The 20,171-nt window shown below is 42.5% G+C and overlaps 1 protein-coding gene across 4 annotated transcripts in view; it reads right to left on the minus strand.

The window, feature by feature from the left end:
• The window catches only part of LOC308306365 (regulator of G-protein signaling 6-like), a 31,358-nt gene extending 14,496 nt beyond the window's left edge, over positions 1-16,862 (minus strand). For all 4 annotated transcript variants that reach the window (XM_080751321.1, XM_080751319.1, XM_080751320.1 and 1 more), the window contains exons 1-7: positions 16,699-16,862; positions 14,850-14,901; positions 12,259-12,323; positions 6,858-6,934; positions 3,447-3,528; positions 964-1,038; positions 519-617 (exon numbers count right to left, since the gene is read on the minus strand). In XM_080751321.1, coding sequence (XP_080607447.1) covers positions 519-617; positions 964-1,038; positions 3,447-3,528; positions 6,858-6,934; positions 12,259-12,323; positions 14,850-14,901; positions 16,699-16,746 — 498 coding nt within the window. In that variant the 5' untranslated portion in view covers positions 16,747-16,862. The remainder of the gene's footprint in view (positions 1-518; positions 618-963; positions 1,039-3,446; positions 3,529-6,857; positions 6,935-12,258; positions 12,324-14,849; positions 14,902-16,698) is intronic.
• Positions 16,863-20,171: the final 3,309 nt, after the last annotated feature.

The following is a 20,171-nucleotide window of genomic DNA, read 5'->3' on the forward strand; positions in this document are numbered from 1 at the left end:
ATAATATTTGGAATTTATTTGGACACTTGAAAAAATATTTAGTATCACTTTAAACTTGAAGTACAAAGTTATTTTCAGTCAGTTCTAACCAAAATGGCTATTAACTCAACGTTTTCCTCGCGACATAATCACTAAAATATCGTCACTGTCGGGCAGAAACCTCGTATCTCCAAGTTTCAAATGTGTCTACGTCTTTTGGTAGAGCAAAGCCCTGCTTCATCATACAAGACTGTCACACAAAACTAGTGAAAACAGCTTGTAGATCTGCTGTTTTCACTAGTTTAGTAAATTGTATGGATGATGATAAATACAAAACAAACGGTTTTGGACATACAAGGTTTCCACCCGACAACGACGATATGCTATAAATATAAGGTGCTGGGAGTGAAAATTATAATGTAGGGGTGCCTCGGATTAAAAAAAAAATATTTATGGGGTGCCCTGAGAGAAAAAAGTTTGGGAACCCCTGGTCTATGTGGACGTTTCTATCATGGATGAGCGTGGGTTTGTGTGTTTACCTCCTTTTGGACGTCCTCTCTGGTGGCCTTGCGGGTTGGTTGGGAGGGGATGTGTACCGGGCTGGGGCTCTGGCTGTCCTCTGGCGTTCCATACACTGACTGCACGAGGGCCAGACAGCCAAACACTCAACTTCAATGGGCTGTATGTTGTTATGACTCTGTGTATATCACTGGTATGTCTATAACCAACTAATGTCCTGTAACTGTAAAGTGTGCAAATGTTTGATTCAACTTGATCTGAACTGTTTTAAACGAGTAGTTCACCCAGAAAATAACTCATTTTTAAACGATTACACATCCCATGGGGTTGTGAATTCATGGGGATCTTTCAGTTTTTGTCGCATTAAGAATGTGACAAAAGCAAAATACATTCCCCCTTTAAATTCCAAACCAATGTGAGCTCTCTTAGAAAATGTATCCAAATGAATAACAATCTAATTGTTACCTTTTTTACTCTATGAGGATTCCTCTCTCTCCGGCACTTGCGGATGTCCATCTCTGTGGTATTGACACAGCCTGGCTGTGGGGGGGGGGGGGGGGGGGGGGGGGGGGGGGGGGGGGGGGGAGAAAGAGAGAGAGAGAGAGAGAGAGAGAGAGAGAGAGATATTCTAGGTCAGATAACAGTGCTTTACCACCGTTCACTGGTGGAAAAAGTATTTCTTTTTAAGTACAAGAATCCAGGGGCACCACGCAAAAACGTTTGAAAATAGCCAATCCAAAAGTATTGAGAATTGTAGAAAAAAAGAAAACTCCTTAACACTTATGTTGCAATGATTTTTCTCTTCAATGTCTCGCGTTGCCATGGTTACCATAGACTTCCATGTAATTGTGCAATTGTGTAAAAAGTGCACGCCCATGCCTAGATGATGCACCACGTGTGTAGATGCTGTTCACAGCTTTCAAACAAAAAAATCCGCTTGGAAATCCGTTCAGGCATTCATGATTTATCAGCCATTATGTTTTCTTCAGATGTAAACAAACATGGCTGCCATGTTTGAAAGAATGAGTTGGTATGGGGGTTAAACATGCAATTTCGCGATCGCAATCATGCCTAATACATTTCTGGAGGTCCCAAAAAGAAATTTGAAAAAAAAAAAATGATTTTTTTTTTTTTTTTTTTTTCAAAAACGGCCCAAACTCGGGAAACTCGGGGTTGGCACAGTGGTAGTACCAATACAAACTCGGGAAACTCGGGGTTGGCACCATATGTGTTAAGTACAGTACTTTGAGTACACATACGTACTTTACACCTGTGCCACCACCAAAAAAAACAGCATTCACAACCAGTAGCTGTTTTTTTTTTCCCCATTCAACAACAATTTCACAGTCGGGCACAGAGGCTGCTGCTACGCGAGTTGACTGGCACCAGACCTGATTGTGCCACTGCACTGTCAACCTAATAGGCCTCCATGCCTGAAACAGCCTCAGAGCTCTATGCATGCTTTTAGTTCCACCAGCTACCAAATTATTCATCTGTGCCACCTATTTCTCTTCTGTTTGTCCTTTACCTCTCTAATTGCATTCTCTGCCTCTCTCTCTCTCTCTCTCTCTCTCTCTCTCTCTCTCTCTCTCTCTCTCTCTCTCTCTCTCTCTCTCTCTCTCTCTCTCTCTCTCTCTCTCTCTCTCTCTCTCTCTCTCTCTCTCTCTCTTCAATTCAATGGAGCTTTATCGATACGAGAAAAAATATGTTTACATTGCCAAAGCAAACGTGGAACAAAACAGAGCTGTATTACATTGCAACTTTGAAGGAAACCCATCTTACGAAACTATATATATAAAAATACTGTACATTTTCTGTCAGAAATAGTTCATATAGTTCACATCCATATAGTAGAACTTAGCTTGGTACTGTATACACATTTGAGAGCAGTATTTCAATGTTTTGCATTCGCGCGACAAATAGCAGCAATTAGTCAAATGGAATTCGAAGGTACAGGTGAGAGGAAGAATACGCCAGAAAAAAAGGCATAGAAAATCCAAGTCCAGGCACTCAAGTTTGTCTGTAGGTAAAAGACGAATATGCAAGAAAAAAAAGCATGAAAGGCCTTTATTAAATATGGGCTACAAACACACGCAAAAAAACACCAACGTGTGTCGGCTTGGCGCAAGAAGCAGCAGCCCATATTTAATAAAGGCCCTTTACCTGCTATAGATCCACCTTGAGTGCCTGGACGTGGATTTTTTTCTGCCTTTCTGGCATATCCGTCCTCTCTCTTAAACATTATTCACTTTCATGAGAGCACCGGTGGTCTGAGGGATATACGAGTAGCGCTCAGAGGCGTAATTTCAGAAAGATATAGGGCTGGCAAAAAATATGTTTCTAAAATGGCAAAAATGGTGCATCTACAAGCTCTCAATGTCTGAAAATCTTTGAAAATGTTCACCCATCCCGGGGGAAAATCCCCCCTGTCAGGTAAAAAGAAACAACTTGGACTACTCATGCATTGAATGAAGCATGAGGTCAGTCCGTTGTCTCCCCAGGCGCGGCAGAGGGAGAGCAGAGCCCAGGATTACGTAGGCAATTGGCACTGGGTGAAAATGGGTTGCAAAATCATGGGATAAAAATTAGATAAAAAAATAAAAAAATAAATGTTCACCTATAATGACATGACCCAAAATAGAGAGGCCATGTTGAAAGTGGTTAATAATTGAATGGTTGCATTAAACAAAAGGCTTATCTAGAGTATAACACGTCACATGTAGATGAATGGGCATCTTGCTAAAACAACTCAGAGTTGGGGGCAATATGCATAAAATAACCGCATTAAGGTTAAATGTGAACACTAGGTTATGGCAGTTGCCATCCCCTGTCCTGATGTGATGACCCATGGTAACGCTCTTGTAACTTATTTTTTCTGTAATGAAAGGTAGTTGCTCTGTTCAAATGTACAATATCTCTCTGCCCCCCTGGCTTGAATCCCAGCTCACCACAGGTCGGTGGACGTCCCAGAAAGCCCTCTCCTGGCTGTCCAAGATCTTCCTCTCTGCCTTATCTTTCTTCCGGTCGATTCTGTGGAGAGATGACAGGTCAGAATTCTGAAGGCATGCACTGGCACACTTGTGTGGGCTAACGCACGCACGAGTGTATGCACACGCACGCACGCATATGCACACGCACGCACGCATACACACAGCTGCCACTCCCAATGACAGACCAGACCAGAGAGCAAACAAACATCTCAAGAAGAACGGGGGTCGTAACCTGTCTCCTTGCTTCACCCAAAGCACTGCCTGTCATCATCTCTGCCGCTGGTGGAGTCGTTACATAACGTCGTTGTCGGGTGAAAACCTTGTATGTCCAAGACCTTTTGTTTTGTATTTATCGTTTTAAAAATGAACTAAACTAGTGAAAATAGCAGATCTACAAGCACACAACGCCTCGCACCGCAAGGTGTTGTGTGTTTGTAGATCGGCTGTTTTCACTACTTTTGTGCGACAGCCTTGTATGCCTTTACTTGGTGAAAAAACGTACAAACTTGAAACTTGGAGATACAAGGTTTCTGCCCGACAGTGACGATAAGTGACATTTACCATCGGGCTTTTGCTTGACCTAGTTCAACTGTCATGATGCAGCAGGAAGCAATGCTCTCCCTCCACTTAGGAACAGTGAGCAGTGTTTAAAACACAATTAAAACTAAGCTATGATCACTAAAACTACAGTAAGACTAAATATGTTGATGATGATCCCCAAAAAAATACCGATACCGATATTTTCTGATATTAATTTTTATGCTAATATCGGTCGATAATATCGGCCGGCCGATAATATCGGACATCCCTCCTGAAAAGTAATATCATTCTAATGATCTCACAAACCTAGCTGAAGCTAAAATGCAACCGTGCCTTTTGGCTCGCTGCTCCAAACCTGTGTCACTCAGGTTTACCTGTTAGGTCTGTACTGTTTTTTGGCCATCTTTAAATGCAGACCTAAAACACACCTGTCCTCCTTGGACATTTAAAAGTCTTCATTCCTCCGACCGTGGATAAATGGTGGGATACTTTTATGCTGTTTAAACTCCCATGTTTTAAACCTTGTTTCGATAGCTTTATACTTACCCTGAGACACTTACATTCTTGCCCCATGTATTTAATATTTTCTATTTGTATGCTGTACAGCAGTGGTTCTCAACCTGTGGGTCGGGACCCCCAGGGGGGCCGCCAAATTATTTTGCGGGGTCCCCAGATGATTAACTTAATGTGCAATATTGTTTTCTCACTCACCAGTAAACAAACCACCATAACGTTTAAGTGTATAGAGGGTATCTGCACATTTCTAAAGTGACAATTTAAGGACTTATTAATACCTCTAAAATGACAAATTAAACATTGGCCAAATTGTCAAATATCAGAGGCAGAAATTGTGAAAATAGCAGATCTACATGCTCACAAGGCGTTGTGAGCATGTAGACCTCAGGGTGGGGGGTCCCCAGTTCAAATATGATTATTTAGGGGGTCACGGCCTGAAAAGGTTGAGAACCACTGCTGTACAGCACTTTCAAAAATAAAATATGTGCTCTACAAATGAAATCTGGAATTGAGCTGTGCTTACACATGCTCACCACCAGGTAGAGACAACGCAATACGGTTGGACCAGGAGATGCTCGCCTTGCACGCCTCAGAGAAGTTTACATACATCAAGGAACGTCTGCTTTATTTGACTGCAGTCCAAGCAGGCTAGTACTGAGGGAATGCATTATATACATCAATGCTCCAAAGACACACATTTAAAAAAGACACGCATTTAAAAAACATCCCGTCTCCCTCATGAATTTGGTATTTCATTTCATGCATATTAAGGAAGGTTAGTCTATATGTATGTATGCATGAATGTGTGCACTGGGCAAAATGAATATAAATTATACATATGCACAAGACTAATTTGAGTGTGAGCCTCATTTCAATCTCTTGCTCCCTCAACCAGCAGTGACCTGGGGCAGTACGAGACATCGGCATGTTAAGATGCTACGCCAGTTCACTGGAGCCATTTCTAATTCTGGGACTAATGAGAAAATAGGGCACTGGACGCCCCCACTACTTATCAAGAATCTCACAACCAGTGGTGGAAAAAGTTACATTTTCTTACTTAAAGAGGCGGGAGTGCCATAGTTTTGTACTTTTTTGTTTCGTATGTGTCTATGGAGTTAACATTACTCTAATAGACCCCCAGGTGTGGTTATAATATGCAAATATGTCTTCCCTGTGTATTTTTGGTTTCTTCCTGAAAGCTGAAAGCCTCTGAGTCAAAAGGCCCGCTTTAATGACATCATCACATCCCCTTTTTACCATACAGCAACACTGTGAGTGTGGCTAACTTCAGCTGGGTCACCACCCGCCTAAAAAACAGATATACTTAATGAACAGGTGAGTGTGGCCACATAAAAACATAATTTTTCATAACACTTTATGTACATTTTTTACATTAAAAAAGTAATGGTGTCAAAATATACCTAAAGTACCAAAAGTAAAATACTCATTATGCAGAATGACCCCTTTCAGAAGGTATCGTATGTATAAAATGTGTTAAAATCTTTTGAAAATAGCAGATCTACAAGCTCACAATGTGTCCCAAAGCAACTCGATGTGAGCTTGTAGATCAATCTTCAAATAGCCTAAGTATATAGGGCTGATGTGGTTAATGTATGTTTTGTAATAGCCTAATAATCAAAATCGACAAAGTAACTAGTAACTAAACTAAATAATATGTAATTAGTAACTAAGTTCGAATAATTGTAGTTGACTAAAAGTACAAAATCTGCCTCTGAATGCTTCAAAAGTGTACTTACAGTAAGTACAGTATTTGAGTTGGTTACTTTATGCCACTGCTCACAACAAATAGAATATCTTTTGAAATAAAAAATAAAAATCTAAATGTAGGAAATCAAAATATAAAGGGTATTTACTCGGGACCCATAAAAATAGGATCCGAGTCCCGACCCTGTGTTTGGGAAACAGTGGTTCCTAAACTTTTTAGCCCGAGACCCAAACTATTGAAAACAGCAGATCTACAAGCTTGTAGAAGTTACTTTTTTTATAATTTTTTTACTTTTTGAAAATGTTTTGAAATAATAATGATTACAAACAAAATGTAGGAAACAAAGATTAAGGGACCCATAGAAATGTGTCCACGACCCACAGATGGGTCCCGACCCAGTGCTTGGGAACCGGTGCAGTGTACTGTACTGTACTGTACTGTATATCAGTGGTTCTCAACCTTTTCAGGCAGCGACCCCCAAAATAATCATCATATAATCATATTTTTAACAAACCCAAACCCCCCTTGGGGTCCCGACCCACAGGTTGAGAACCACTGCTGTATATATATAATATGAACCCACTCACTTGACTTGAGCTTCAGCCTGCATGAAGATGAACTCCCACTTCCTGGCGAAGGCCCTCTGCAAACGGGCCAGGTTCTCCTGTAAGGAACCAATCAGACGCAGGCGTCATGGATGAGGGCAACGCGATTTGAATTAAAAGGCCTCAAGGTGATTACACACACATCACCATGTGTACTGAGAGCCAAGCCAGAGCATCCCCCATGCAGAGATGAAATGACACCTCACTAAGTCACTTAACCCCTGTCTCCCTTGTGTGTGTGTGTGCAGGGACGTGCTCGCCATTGGGACAACTCCCGAAAGGCTGGTCCCCATTAAAAAGAAAATGGCCGGCCCAGAAAGAAAATATAAGTCAGAGCCATCACATTGGACCCACTGGCTTGTATATCATCTGAATACTGGCCCACTACTCCCTAGCTCCCTTGACTACTTCTGGATGTTCTACATACAACATCATTAGACTCTCTTTATACCGGAAAAACTATGAGACCTAAAATCACCGTTCATCGTTTAGTATTTGGGGCCTCGCGGCGCGTCCGGAAGGCGCAAAAATCTGGTGCACGGCCGATGCCCACGCGCAATGAGGGCCTCTCCAACTCCTTTTCCCCGGTGTGTGTGTGTGTGTGTGTGTGTGTGTGTGTGTGTGTGTGTGTGTGTGTGTGTGTGTGTGTGTTCGTGTGTGTGGGTGTGCGTGCGTGTGTGTGTGTGTGCTGAGTTAAGTGTTTTAATAAATAGATATGTATTATCATTGTGACACTTCTGCCATACATTAATAGCATACAGAGGCAGAGTTCAACACTTTGTCAAATGAGTATGCATTATCACACTCACGCACGCACGCACGCCACACATGCACGCAGCCTATAATGGGTATTGTTATTGTAGAAAGATTTGTCAATTTGAGGTTTATGAGCCTCTAAAATGTTCCATAAAGTGCACTTTAAAACCGTATACTAACTTTATATGATGTGTATATAACACTTTATTGCTTTTGGTAAAAGCTTGTGTTTAAAATAAATGTTTTAAATGCACTCTGCCTTTATGTAAATATACATCAATCCACCAGAGCAGCAGTGGTTCTCAAAGCTGTTCATTTCAAGGAGGCCCAAATTAATGTGTATCGTTGGTGTCGGGCAGAAACCTCCTATCTCCATATTCTAACATTTTAAATCAATGAATGCTCTACTTCAGTGGTTCTCAAAGTGGATTCCAGGGACTCTGTAGGTTCCTTTAAGGGGGTCTAAATTGACCCATACAAATATGTAATTCTGACAGTGTACAAATGGAACCAAATGAACCTGTTCAGAGTTAAAGGTGTATTCAGTGATAATGAAAGTGGCTGGGGATCATCTTGTCCCTTACTAGGAAATGTTTAGTTTTTTATAGATTTTTTACACCATTATAATGTTCTCGTTTTGATCATTCCACCCAATCACTGAATATCGGTAGGCCTACGTCTCCAGCTTCAGGATATGTATGATACTGATTTACTATGAGACTGTGGCATTTTATGAGTTCAGTAGTTTACAATCTAGGCATTTAGCAGACGTTCTTAATTCAGAGAGACTGTGGTTCTCAAAACTTTTATTTTGACCATCATAACATAACTACGGCCATACTCTACCCTGATTGGTCGAGGACTGGCTGGCCACCTCTGAAAACCGAATCTAGCTATGCTTGTAACACAGGCCATGGTGGAAGTCCTTATATGGTCAGCACACATTCTAGTGAGGAGAATTAATGGAAAATGTACCAATTATATTTTTATTTGAATGAAATACAAACACTGAATATACCTTTAAGGGAAGACCTTGAAATCTGAAGTTTGTCACACAGAAGCATAAAAAGTAGCAGATCCACAAGCTCGATATATTTGTGCTTAGATCTGATACATTTTGGAGATATGAGGTTTCCACCCGACAGACGATATTAGGCCAGGGAAGATTTGTGTTGTTAAAATTGTTAAAGAGGTGGTGCCATAGTTTTGTACTTTCTGTTTGGTATGTGTCTATGGAGTTAACATTACTCTATAGACCCCCAGGTATGCTTATACCCTGTGAGCTGAAAGCCTCTGAGTCAAAAAGCCCAATTGAAATACACTGATATAATGACATCATGATATCATCCCTTCCCCTTTTTACCATTCGACAACATCTGTGGGTGTGGCTTCAGTTGGGTCACCATCCACCTATGAATCAGCCATACATAATGAGCAAGTGGGTGTCTGTGGCCACATAAAAGCATAATTTTGACACTTTCTGTACACTTTTTTTGGAAAAAAAGAAATCCTCCAAGTAATAATACCCAATGAATATGTTGTGGGGGAGGGGGGATCACAGCACCTTTAAAGACAGTTTTTTCCAAGATTATTTGAAAATTGCAGAGCTTATACTGGTGATAGGCTATTTTCAAATAGCTGACGCATATTATGGTTGAAGTGGTTAAACTTATTTTGATGCCATATTAGCTGGGGACCATCTGGGAACCCCCTCAAGGACCCCTGGGGGTAGCCTGGCATTACCCAGACTGACAACGTGGATTCACTCACACATTCCTCCATGGTATCAGTCTGGACTTCGGCCCATAGGGAGCGAGTATGAGAAATCAGAAGATGACCGGGCCAATCAGTGACTGTCCACATAGCAAAATAGGTCTGGGCCAGTTAGTAGTTTCACTGTTCATTTGAAGTCAGAAGACTCAGTCTGGCTAATGCCAGGCTACACTGGGGGGTCCCTGGACCCCCACTTTGAGAACCACTGCACCAGAGAGCAGCTTCAAGTGGAAACGGTATTAAGTGTAATTCTGCAAAGAAATAAACTATTTTTGCACAGACAGCTTTTCTTGTGAAAGGATCAACATTTTTTAGGAGATTTACCAAATCCTGGTTAATCCAGCAACAACCCAGCTCATCATCGCCCATTCTCAAGATGCAACACAATCTTTCATGGGCAGATGTGACTTAGGGGGGCTAGTAGTTTTACTGCAAATAGTAATAGAGAAACCGCCAGCTTATTGTGTCTAAAAATACATATTTAGCCACATGCACACTTACTGAAATCAAAATCGCTAGAAACGATAGAAAGTGAATGAAAACATTTCAAACACTCATCTTTTCTTTTCTCTAATTACAATCTAAAACAGGGGTCTTCAACAGGGGGTCCGGGACGCCTAGGGGGTCCTCAGAGTTACTACAGGGGGGCTGCCAAATCGAGCCAAGTGGAACTTAGCTTACAACGACTCGCGCAGCGAGGCGTTGTAAGCTTGCGCGAGGCGTTGTAAGCTTGTAGATCGGCTATCTTTGGCAAAGAGGTTTGTAGAGGGAAAAGAAGAGCAGACTAAGTATTTGACAGTTCAAGTGGTTAAATGTCTGAAAATACACATTACTCCTGCTCCAACATGATGACAGTGCTGGCAAACAAGTCTAAGCTGTCTAAGAAATCTATGAACATTTTTAATCTGCAACACAATTTGATACTATACTGTATGTAGTGGGGGTCCCTGCTTCATCTCTCTCTCAGCTACAAAGGGTCCCTGGCCTGAAAACGTTGAAGACCCCTGATCTAAAATATGACCCATTGTTCTTTGTCCTTTAATCTCTTATTTTCCCCACCCAAAAAAGACCTTCTAGGGAGTGGATATGACGGTTGTTGCAAGCGATTGCATTGCATTTGGACACGCAAGACGTCTAAACAACAACAACACGTCTCACCGTCGCAAACATCTGCCAAACATTACCTGACCTCATTATAACAGTGAACAGCGACTAGCAGGCATGTAATGGAGAGAGGGGGGGGGGGGGTTGGGGGTCGTAACATGACCTGAATATGAAACACACCACAGGGACGCTGGACAGCATGCACACGCACGCACGCACACACGCACGCACGCACGCACGCATGCACACACTACTGCCACACGCAGAGTCCAAAGAGTTAATGGAATCCCCAGAGGGCAGTGGTGGGAAAAGTACTCGCTTTTTTTCTTACTTAAGTAAAAGTATCAGTACCGCAATGTCGAAAGATACTCTGTTCCAAGTAAAAGTCCGGAATTCAAAGTTTACTTAAGTAAAAGTAGAAAAAGTATTGGTATAACATTATACCTACAAAAAGTACTAATTATTATGCGCAATGTCACACTTCACAAGTTTTCATTTTTAGTCTGAAGCAGATCTACAAGCAGATCTACAATCTACAAGCTCCACAATGCATCGCGATGGGACACATTTTGAGCGTGCAGATCGGCTATTTTCAAATGGCTGAAATCTAATGTAAGTTTTGTAATAATAATCCACAGTACTTGAGTACATGTACTTTGTTACTTTGCAGTTTGCACCACTGCCAGAGGGTACAAATGGAACCCCATGGGTCCATTTGGTTCCGTTCTGTACTCTAAACTCCAGGGGTTTAATGAACATGGAGGATCTTTACTGTGTATTAAAATACAAAGTAAGGACTGGGAGAAAGATTTGCTGATGCCCCAATATTGACCCAATTGTCATGGCAGATGTCATATGGATGACATATTATGATTTGTATGTAAATTGCACAACACATGAAGTTACAGTAAGAGATTCAAGAAATGTGTTACACACTGTTAAAACACATTCCCTGAAAATCTCCGAAGCCATGAAATCATGTATGAAAGCCAGAAATGCTGGCTTTGTCATCCTAAGAATAGATAGTGACATTTTATAAACTGTCAATTAATAACACTTAAATAAAACGTCCTTGGCCTACTTGAAGCGTGCCTGGAATTTGGCGGTTTTGTGAGATTAGCCCCGGACAAACACACAAACACACACAGACCCATTCGTACAGGGGTGTTGCACCAAATTCTGGGCCCTGGGTACTATTGAAAAATAGCAGATATACAAGCTCACAGTGCGGCACTCGGTGCCGCGCTGCAAGCTTGTTGATCTGCTATTTTGCTATCTACTATCTTGAAAGTCTTTGAATATCTCAAAACCCTGTTTCTATGTCATTGGTGTTCAAACCTTTTCGTGTGAAGAACCCCCAAAATTATATGTATTTGGCCACGGACCACAATCTCAAAATATTTAATTCCAGGGACCCCCCCAGAAGCAAAATTTGAGTTACAAATGTTCGCTTAAAAAATACATATATTCAAAGATTTGCACACGTTTTCACGACTTTTCAAAAATAGCAGATCTACAAGCACTCGGTGCCGCGATGTGAGCTTGTATATCTGCTATTTTCCAATAGCTAAAGTATAAAATAATTCCAGGCCCCTCCACCTTGGGCCCTAGTAACTCAGTACCACTCCCCCCCCCTTGTGACGCCCATGCATCCGTAGACATCTTGCCTCTGATCACGTGGTATAGCCTGTGCAGTGTGGTGGTGATACAACTGACCTGGAAACTTCACGCTGGGAGATTCACTACTTACCGCTTCATAGTCAGCTAGCTCCAGCCTGGCCTTGTTTTGCATTGTGCGCTTGCACAGGTAAATGGCTGAAGGAAGCAAAGAGAGACAGACCGACAGACAGACAGACACAGACAGACAGACAGGTAGGCAGACGGAGACAGATAGGCAAACAGAAAGAGTGAAAGGGGGAGGGAGAGAAAAACAGAGATTGGGACAGAGTGAAAGACTGAGAAAAAGCAAGTGCAGTCACAGAGTTACAAAGCCAGACGCTTTGTCATTTTGACTTTTAATAGCAAGCTAAAGGAAAGGAGGTCACCTCTTTTGGCACGTTCAGAATGGTATTCCTTAGTCATTTGCATGGACATCAGTGTGTACTTTCTTCATACAACCGCGACGGGACCATTTATAAACTGTGTGGAGGGATTTCAACGCACACTAATTATTGTCAGTAAGATAAGGTAATGTGGACATATTTTGTCATCTGTCACAATGGTGTGCGCGCGTGCATGCGTGCGTGTGTGTGTGTGTGTGTGTGTGTGTGTGTGTGTGTGTGTGTGTGTGTGTGTGTGTGTGTGTGTGTGTGTGTGTGTGTGTGTGTGTGCGTGTCCTGGGCATAACTCAGGCACTGCCTGGCTGATTGACTTCAAATGACCCAGATGACGCAGCAGTGTTTCGGGGGTGGTGTATGCATCGGCTTCCCTGATTGGCCAAGCGGACCCATTGGCCTCTACGATTAGGCCGCGAACTTGCATTCCCAAACTGACGCCGTTTCCGGCTTGCATGGCTCCCGACTTGGCGTGGTCCCCGAGTAGGCCGGTATTAGTTTAAATAATGTGTCATACAAACACCAAGTGACTGGAGACTGCTGTCGTGGCCTGGTCCCTTTACTGCAGTGGTTCTCAAAGTGGGGTCCGGGGACCCCCAGGGGTCCTTGGGGGTGGGGCTATTGCATCACAACCATTTTAACCACTATAACCATATCGTCGTTGTCGGGTGGAAACCTTGTATGTCCATTCGTTTTGTATTTATCATTTTAAAAATTAACTAAACAAGGGGTTGTGTGCTTGTAGATCAGCTTTTTTCACTACTTTTGTGCGACAGCCTTATATGATGAAGCAAGGCTTTACTTGGTGAAAAAACGTATAAACTTGAAACTTGGGAGATACGAGGTTTCTGCCCGACAGCAACGATATGTTATACTTTAGCTATTCAAAAATAGCAGATGTACAAGCTCACAGGGTGGCATGGGCTTGTACATCTGCTATTTTAAAGATTTTCATTTTTTTTGAGAAATAGCCAAAATTCCATGTTTGGAAATGAAATCTAAAACAATTTAGAACATACATCTTCTCTTCTGGGGGTCCCCTGCAACAAAACATTTTCAGACAGGGGTCCCCGGCCGAATATATACTGTATCAGTCCGTGGCACCAAAACAGTTTTGCGCACCTCAGCTAATCTTGTCATCCTGCCAGTATTGTCCTCGGTGGGATCCATGTGGGCCAAACCCTCACAGATACATTACAAGAATGGCCACCTGGGCCAGCAGGTCTCAATACCAGATCTATAGCCTGAACCGTGGAGGCAGGGGCGTCACACCAAATTCTGGGCCCTGGGTACAAGGATTCACTGCGGGCCCCCCATGAATGTTAACTATTGAAAAATAGCAGATATACAAGCTCACAGCGCGGCACCGAGTGCCGCGCTGCGAGCTTGTAGATCTGCTATTTTTTGAAAAATCGTGAAAATGTGTGCAAGAAACCCATGTCAAGGACCCCCAAGATGATATGTATTTGGCCACGGACCCCGATCTCAAAATATTTAGTTCCAGGGACTCCCAGAAGCAAAATTTGAGTTAGAAATGTTCGCTTAAAAAATACATACACTGTATATTCAAAGATTTTCACACATTTTCACAACTTTTCAAAAATAGCAGATCTACAAGCTCGCAGCGCGGCACTCGGTGCCGCGCTGTGAGCTTGTATATCTGCTATTTTTCAATAGATAAAGTTGTTAGGGCCCCTCCACCTTGGGCCCCAGTAACTCAGTCCCACTTTCCTACCCCTTGTGACGCCCCTGCATGGAGGGATGGGGAAACTGTAAAGACCTTCGCACAGTGGCGGCATGTCAAATGATGTGAAAAGCCATTCATTATAGTTGATGTCTCATTCATAAAGACTGATGCCTTTATCAGCGGTGCGCAAGTTCAGAAGAATCGACCATATAATATCCACACACTGTTTGACTGTACTCGTGACACAAACAAGAGGTTTCTAATAGTCTATTAATTAAACACCTCTCAGTGTGTAAGGCTTTATACTGCAAATAATGACATGACGATATGTTATTTATTTGTTTCAAGACGCTGACAAATTCCCGTTGTTACTATGTTTTTAACATTATTTCTCTTGTTTCATGAATAAGTTATTATTCATTTAAGAAGAAGTGAAAAGTCTGAATGCAAGTTATATATCACTTGTTAAGCTTGTTATTTTTCTTCACAGTGAGATTTGATTGGCTTGGACATGAGAGAGAGAGAGAGAGAGAGAGAGAGAGAGGGAAAAGCAAGCATTAGCAAACCACAATTGCCAGCGGGTCCATAATCTTGACTCACCATAGTCGGTGTTTTCTGGCTCCCAACAGTTTGAAGGCCAGAAGTACGGAGACTGTTGAGAGAAAAGGGAAAAGATGTAACCCCCATATCGTCACTGTCAGGTTTGAGGTTTCAAATGTGTATGTTTTTTCGTTAAGTATTGGCCCCGCTTCATTATACAAGACCGTCGCACAAAACTAGTGAAAATAGCAGATCTGCAAGCACACACCGCCTCACACTGCAAGGCGTTGTGTGCTTGTATATCGGCTGTTTTACATTTTAAAAATGAAAAATTGCCAAACGAACAGTTTTGGACATACAAGGTTTCCACCCGACAACGACGATATACACAACACATGTTCCCAGTGGTGGAAAGTACTGTAATTAATAACAATTCATCTCTTTCAGGATTAAAATTCAAAAGCATCAAAACAGATCTACAAGCTCAAAACGCGTAGCTTCGGGACACGTTTTGAGCTTGCAGATCTGCTACTTTTGATACTTTTGTGTGACGCTATAGTATGATCAAGTAAGGTCGTTCATTTTACAACAACAAAAAAACACACAAAAAGTTAGAATATGACGATAGGAGGTTTGGTTTCTACCCGACAATGGCGATTTTCACGAGTACTGCATTTACAGTAGAATATTTTTGAGGTACTTCACTGGAGTATGTGCATTTTTCAACACTTTATATACTTTTACTCCACTACTTTCCTCAACCACTGCACGTTCCATTTTTTGTTTTGTTTTGACAACTGTGTGGGACAAATGCATAAATACGCGTGCTGTAACTCCTCCTGCAACCATGCCCAAAGCTCCAACGGTGCTCATCTTCAGCGCTATACCGGAGGTCAAAAAGAGGCTCACTTGTCAGATAATAATCAATCGCTAGTCCCTTTACGCTCCGTGCCAGCACCTAGGGAACGGACCGCTGTACAGTAGCTATATTCTCACTATCCATATTTCATCATCTATCGCAACTGATATTACTGATTCAAAGTTCATTCCCCGGCCCATTAATAATGGATCTGTCAGATCCATCATGCATTCTTAATGGCGAAAGGGGGCAGAATTAGAAACGAGGATAATGCTGGGCCATACAGCTGCAGTTCATTTCCAATGTTATACTCAAATGATAATTAGCCCCCAGAACAAAAGCCTGACACTTATGAATGTGATGTGATTAAGTACATAGCAAGAATGAATAGCAAGGTTAATGCGTGACGCTCACTCCTCCTCCTCCTTAATCTTCATTTCAACTCGGGGGAGAGAGGATCGAAAGATGAAATGTTTTCGCGGCCGCGCACGTAAATAAGCTAATTCCTCTCGCAGAGGCGATGGAGGGAGCGCAGGGGCGTCAATTGGGTATGGCAGGGGTATGCAGGTGCCATGCCCTGGGTCCAGGGGGGGGAATATAAGTTACTTTTAAATATAAATCCATGAATGTCTCTTTGTCTATTTGTGCTGGTCATTATGTTGTTAAATTGCAGTAAGATACGGTAACTACAAATGCAAAATTTTACAATAAGGTCGCTTTAACAAGGTATTATAATTATATTCTCCAGTCTCCACACTTATATTCTCCCCATCTTGACAAAATGGTATATTCCCAGGTTCCGCAGGTCAGCCACACAGGTGCAATTCATTATTGATAATTGTGGCACGTTTACTAACATGCCAAGTTTAGCTGCACCTGAACCGTTCTAGGCTGCCATAACCAGCCTGAGAAACCGTAGAAACGGGGGAAAAAATAAAATGTACTTCTTAAAATAAATGTATCATGCCTGTTGCTGAGATATGGCAACATGACTGGTGTCTTGCACGCGCGCAAAGGCGCGCGTGCAAGACACCAGTCATGTTGCCATACCTTAGCTCTTTCTGAACTGACGCCACTGAGGGAGCGGGACATTGTCATAACATCACGGTGTGTTCCACCACCACCACCAGTGTGGCGACCTATTTATAGCTGCGTGGCGTTACGCACGGGGAGGAAGAAAAAGAAGGGGGAAAAAAAATCCCCAGGCACCGCTGAATCGTGGCACATTTGGTGACGAACGCGAGGAAACATATATTTCGAAATGTGCCACGCGGAGGGTCTCTCTTTATTGGCGCGTGTGACGCGGGCCTTGTTGCATCATGACAACATCAGAGAGGATATTTTTAGCCGCTACTCAATGCGAAGGGTGACACACATGTTACTGCCCCCTACCCCCACCTCCCCGCACACACACACGGACACACGCACGGCCGCGCGCGCGCACACACACACACACACACACACACACACACACACACACACACACACACACACACACACACACACACACACACACACACACAATATATTTACATCACTTGTGGGGACATTAAATAGACTTCCATTCATTTTTATGCAAGTCCTGTGGCCTTACCCTAACCTCTATTCCTAAACCTAACCCCTAACCCTAACCGTTGTGGGGACCTACTATTTTGTCCCCACACTGTCAGAGGTCCCCTGCAGGTGACTGTGTGAACATGCGTTTAGTCCCCATAAGTATAGCTAGACAAACTCTCTCACACACACACACACACACACACACACACACACACACACACACACACACACACACACACACACACACACACACACACACACACACACACACACACACACACACACACACGGTTGTACTGTATTACTGTACTTGGGAGGACATTAGCGTTGGACACATTCTTTTCACCATTTTCCTCTCACAATTCCTCTCGTGAGGAACATGAAAATGGTCCTCACAAATGTCTAGATACTTGTGGGGAAATTGGGCCCATACAAGCATACAACTATACTAGTAAGACACCTGAGGGTGGAATGCGACCTCAGGGTGACATGCGACCTCGCCCTAAAGGGCGAGGTCGCGCCAATTCTTGACTATCTGGCCAACCACAGCGTTTCTCTGACGATTCTAGTTGTTATCAACCCTAGGAGACACGGGGAGAACATGCAAACTCCACACAAAAAAAGTCGCCAACCCCACCTAGGGTGTGAGCGATAGGGCCTAAACATGGAGATGTGGAGAACACTATATATGGAGATAGTCCAGTCCATCATGTCATATGGGACTACCGTCATAGACAGCATATCCACTTGTTTCCGCGGGAATTTACTGTAGAATGAATGTGTGGGACACATCCGGGTATTATGGGACCGCCAATGACGGTCGGGATTACGATTACGTCACACTCGGCCCGGCTCGGCTGCAACGCAGCTGCGAGTCGAACTGCCGGCCACCTTCTGCGCAATGCATGATGGGACGCTGGAAACTTGTGAATACAGTATGTGTGTGCACACCAAGGGCATAGTATCCGGCAAGTTGAGGCGATATAGGAAGAGACTTCAAGAGAAAGTTCATATGAATGGCCACTAGTTTCGCTGTTTTCCCCCCTTCTGGTACCAAAAAGTATTATGCTCCATTCAAGTGAATGGATTTTTGCAGAACTTTACACTTGATTTTATTACCTTAATAAACATTGTCATAAATACTCTATGCTTCCAGTCGCTTGTTTAAAGTGTTCCTTCAATAACCATGATATGCGCTTTGTTAAATTATGGTCCCATGTATTTTAAAATTGATGATAAAATAGCGTATGCCGTAGGAGGGGTGTGGCTAGCTTGATTGACAAGCCCCCAACCAATAGCATGTATTGACCCACCCCCTGCTCTGTCCCAACCAATAGAATCCTGGTCCCATTTCCATTTTCAGGTTAGGTTAGTGAACAGTGCCCTCTGGTGTCAAAAAAGGGAATCTCTTTGTTTACCTTCTTTTTGATATTTGCAGCTGAACATGACTGTTAAGTTCAAATGACCAGTGACCACCTGTAACTTCACTGTTAATTTCATACAGTAGGCCTCCTTGGTTTCAATAAATGAACCCAGTACATTTTACTGGGTTCAAACTGACAAAATTCAGTTCGAACCCAGTAAAATTCATTCCGGTCGGTTTGAAAAATAGAAATATAAGCCTCTCTCTTATATATGCCTCCTTTCAATAAAAACCTGGTTGAAACAGTTAGGGATTATTAGATGATTTGCGGTATTTACAAGCGGCTTCACATAAGAAACAAGCCCAAAGTCTCTTATAATAAGTAGGGGTGTAACGATACATTTTAATAGCGATTCGATACATATCACGATACATGGTTGACGATGCGATACATGGACGATATTGGTTCATTCATGGCGATACGATACGATTCGATTTAATTATTTAAAATCGATATAGTAACTATTTAGCAAAGAAATTAAATCTGTATGAAAGGTGTGGATAGTGCAGGTTTTTAAGGGAAACGTGTATTATTATGGATATAAATAAATAAACACAGTGATTATCTGCCAAATACATGGACATTGTATATTGACAAACCTGCACCTTGACATGAACCCAGAGATTACTCACATTTAGCGATAGACCAGTGTAGCTATATGGAAAGGAAAAGTAATTAAACCCCTCCTTTTATTTTTTTCTTCTTAAAAATGCTCAATACAATGCACATGTATGTAGTATCGATACAATCGATTCTTTACACTGCCGATTCGATACGATACAAAATAAAACGATTCGATTCGATTTTAGCTGTTTTCATTTCGATCTACTTCGATTTTTTAAGTTAAAAAACGATATTTCGATACAGTTACTATATTGTTACACCCCTAATAATAAGCATACGTGGCAATACTACTGGCCCGGCTGCATTAGCATGCTAATGGCCACGGTTGGAGGAGTAAGTCACAGCGGAGGACAATAGCCTATCAGCAAGACCTGTCATACTTCATAGTGGTTCAGAACGGAAGGAACCGCACCCCTGCAGCTTGGCTGTCACTGCCTGGCGCTTCCCCCGAAGGGTTAACCCATCTCTGCCCGCATCAACGCAAAGGAGAGTCAGGGTGTCTTAAGGAGACACTCAACCTTCACAGGGCGAGGAGGACAGGGGTTGATGGAGCAGCATCCCCCGCAACAACAACCCTCACCATAAACATAATCCCTGCTGACAGGGTAGAAGAAACCTTGTATCTTCATATTTCAACTTTATTAGTGTGTAGACCAGCGGTTCTCAACCTTTTCAGGCCGCGACCCCCAAAATAATCATATTTGAACTGGGGACCCCCCACCCTGATGAGCACTAAGAGTTGAGGCATTACATTTTTTATAACACGGTTCAATTGTGAAAATAGCAGATCTACATGCTCAGCATATAGATCGGCTATTTCGGGTCGGGGTCCCAAGCATTGGGTCGGCTATTGTATGTTTTGTAATGAATCAAGTAACAAGTACGTTTTCAAATAATTGTAATGGAGTAAAAGTACAA

This window comes from Nannobrachium achirus (genome assembly GCF_963921795.1).
Source record: "Nannobrachium achirus genome assembly, chromosome: 20".
NCBI classification, from domain to species: Eukaryota; Metazoa; Chordata; class Actinopteri; order Myctophiformes; family Myctophidae; genus Nannobrachium; species Nannobrachium achirus.